Source organism: Sciurus carolinensis, chromosome 8, assembly GCF_902686445.1.
Source record: "Sciurus carolinensis chromosome 8, mSciCar1.2, whole genome shotgun sequence".
Lineage (NCBI taxonomy): Eukaryota > Metazoa > Chordata > Mammalia > Rodentia > Sciuridae > Sciurus > Sciurus carolinensis.
In genome coordinates, this window is record NC_062220.1 from 117,912,169 (window position 1) to 117,913,800 (window position 1,632).

Here is a 1,632-nt window from a genome sequence, read left to right on the forward strand (position 1 = left end):
CAAATGTTTTCTCTGATATGTGAATGCTAATTCACAATAAGGGCGGAGGGATAGGGAAGAATAGAGTTACTTTATATAAGGTAGAGGGGAGGGCCCCGCCGGACCGAGGCGAACGAGAGGGCGAGCGAGCGCGGCTCTCCCGGGCCGGCTCGGCCCCCTCCGCTCACCATCGCCGGCCCTTCGCTGCCTTCCTCGGCTTCCACCTCCTCTCCCCCACCCCCCCAAGTAGAGACCCCCTGGGCGGGGGAGGCCCCGGACCGGGAGCGGATTCCCCTAACTCCTTCAACCCCTCCCCCCATCTGGCCCGAGTGTGAGGAGAAGGGCCCGGCCTGGCCCGCGTCGCGTGTGAGGAGGACCCCGGGCCGGCCCACGGGCCATCTGGGGCCTGGTCCCGCCCGACGGCTGTGTGAAGACAGGGGCCCCGTGCGGCCCGGCCCAAGGGCGAGCGGAGGGGAGGGGCCTGGTCCGGCCCGGCCGGTGCACGAGGACTGGGGCCCGGCCCGGCACCGCCGCCACCACTGCGATGGCCCAGCAGCAGATGACCAGCTCGCAGAAGGCCCTGATGCTCGAGCTGAAATCCCTACAGGAGGAACCGGTGGAGGGCTTCCGGATCACCCTGGTGGATGAGTCCGACCTCTGCAACTGGGAGGTGGCCATCTTCGGACCCCCCAACACCCTCTACGAAGGTGGCTACTTCAAGGCACATATTAAATTTCCTATTGACCACCCATATTCACCACCTACCTTCAGATTCTTGACCAAAAAGGTAGAATCCTACTCAGAATGTGAGGACTATTCTATTAAGTGTAATCTCACTGCTTAATGAGCCCAACACCTTCTCCCCAGCCAATGTGGATGCTTCGGTTATGTTCAGGAAATGGAGGGACAGTAAAGGAAAAGACAAAGAATATGCTGAAATCATTAAACAGGTTTCAGCCACTAAGGCCGAAGCTGAAAAGGATGGAGTGAAGGTCCCCACAACTCTGGCGGAATACTGCATCAAAACTAAAGTGCCTTCCAATGACAACAGCTCAGATTTGCTTTATGACGACTTGTATGATGACATTGATGAAGACGAGGAAGAGGAAGATGCCGACTGTTATGATGATGATGATTCTGGGAACGAGGAGTCGTGACGTGCTCCTTTGATGCCCCTGAACTGCCCTGCCGTCTCAGGCCAAAGGGAGGGGAGCAAGTGGGGACCTAGCAGTGGCCCCTCAACAAAAACCTATTCACCGGGGGTGGGGAAAAAACACAGCTTCTGCTGACTCCCCTTATGGATCTCAGTTTGCTCCTTTTTATGGACCTTTCATGGAGAGAAAGTAACCCTCCACAGAATGTCTGAATTCTTGCATTCTTTACCATCACTGTATTGATTCTTTAAAAAAAAACAACAACAACAACAACAACCCAAACTCCCGCCTCACTTCGTCTCTGCAGAATGTTCACAGCAAAACACGTTTGCTCTTCCTGAAGAATTAGTCTTTTCAAGACATTATTGTGTTTAAAGCTGGAAACCGTTGCGTTGGGAGTTCACAAGTGCTGCATATACTGGGTAGCAAAAGAAAATGGAGGAAAAAAAAACCCACAAAACAAACTTTAAAAAAAAAAAAAAAAAAAAAAAAAAGCAAA

The 1,632-nt window shown here is 53.3% G+C and overlaps 1 protein-coding gene across 1 annotated transcript; it reads left to right on the forward strand.

Annotated features, from left to right (window-relative positions):
- Positions 1 to 500: 500 nt before the first annotated feature.
- Positions 501 to 1,357, forward strand: LOC124990433 (ubiquitin-conjugating enzyme E2 R2-like). The gene is given in 2 exon segments (XM_047560496.1): positions 501 to 762; positions 764 to 1,357. Coding segments are annotated over 2 exon segments (612 nt in total). The 5' UTR covers positions 501 to 523; the 3' UTR covers positions 1,137 to 1,357.
- The last annotated feature ends 275 nt before the right edge of the window (positions 1,358 to 1,632 follow it).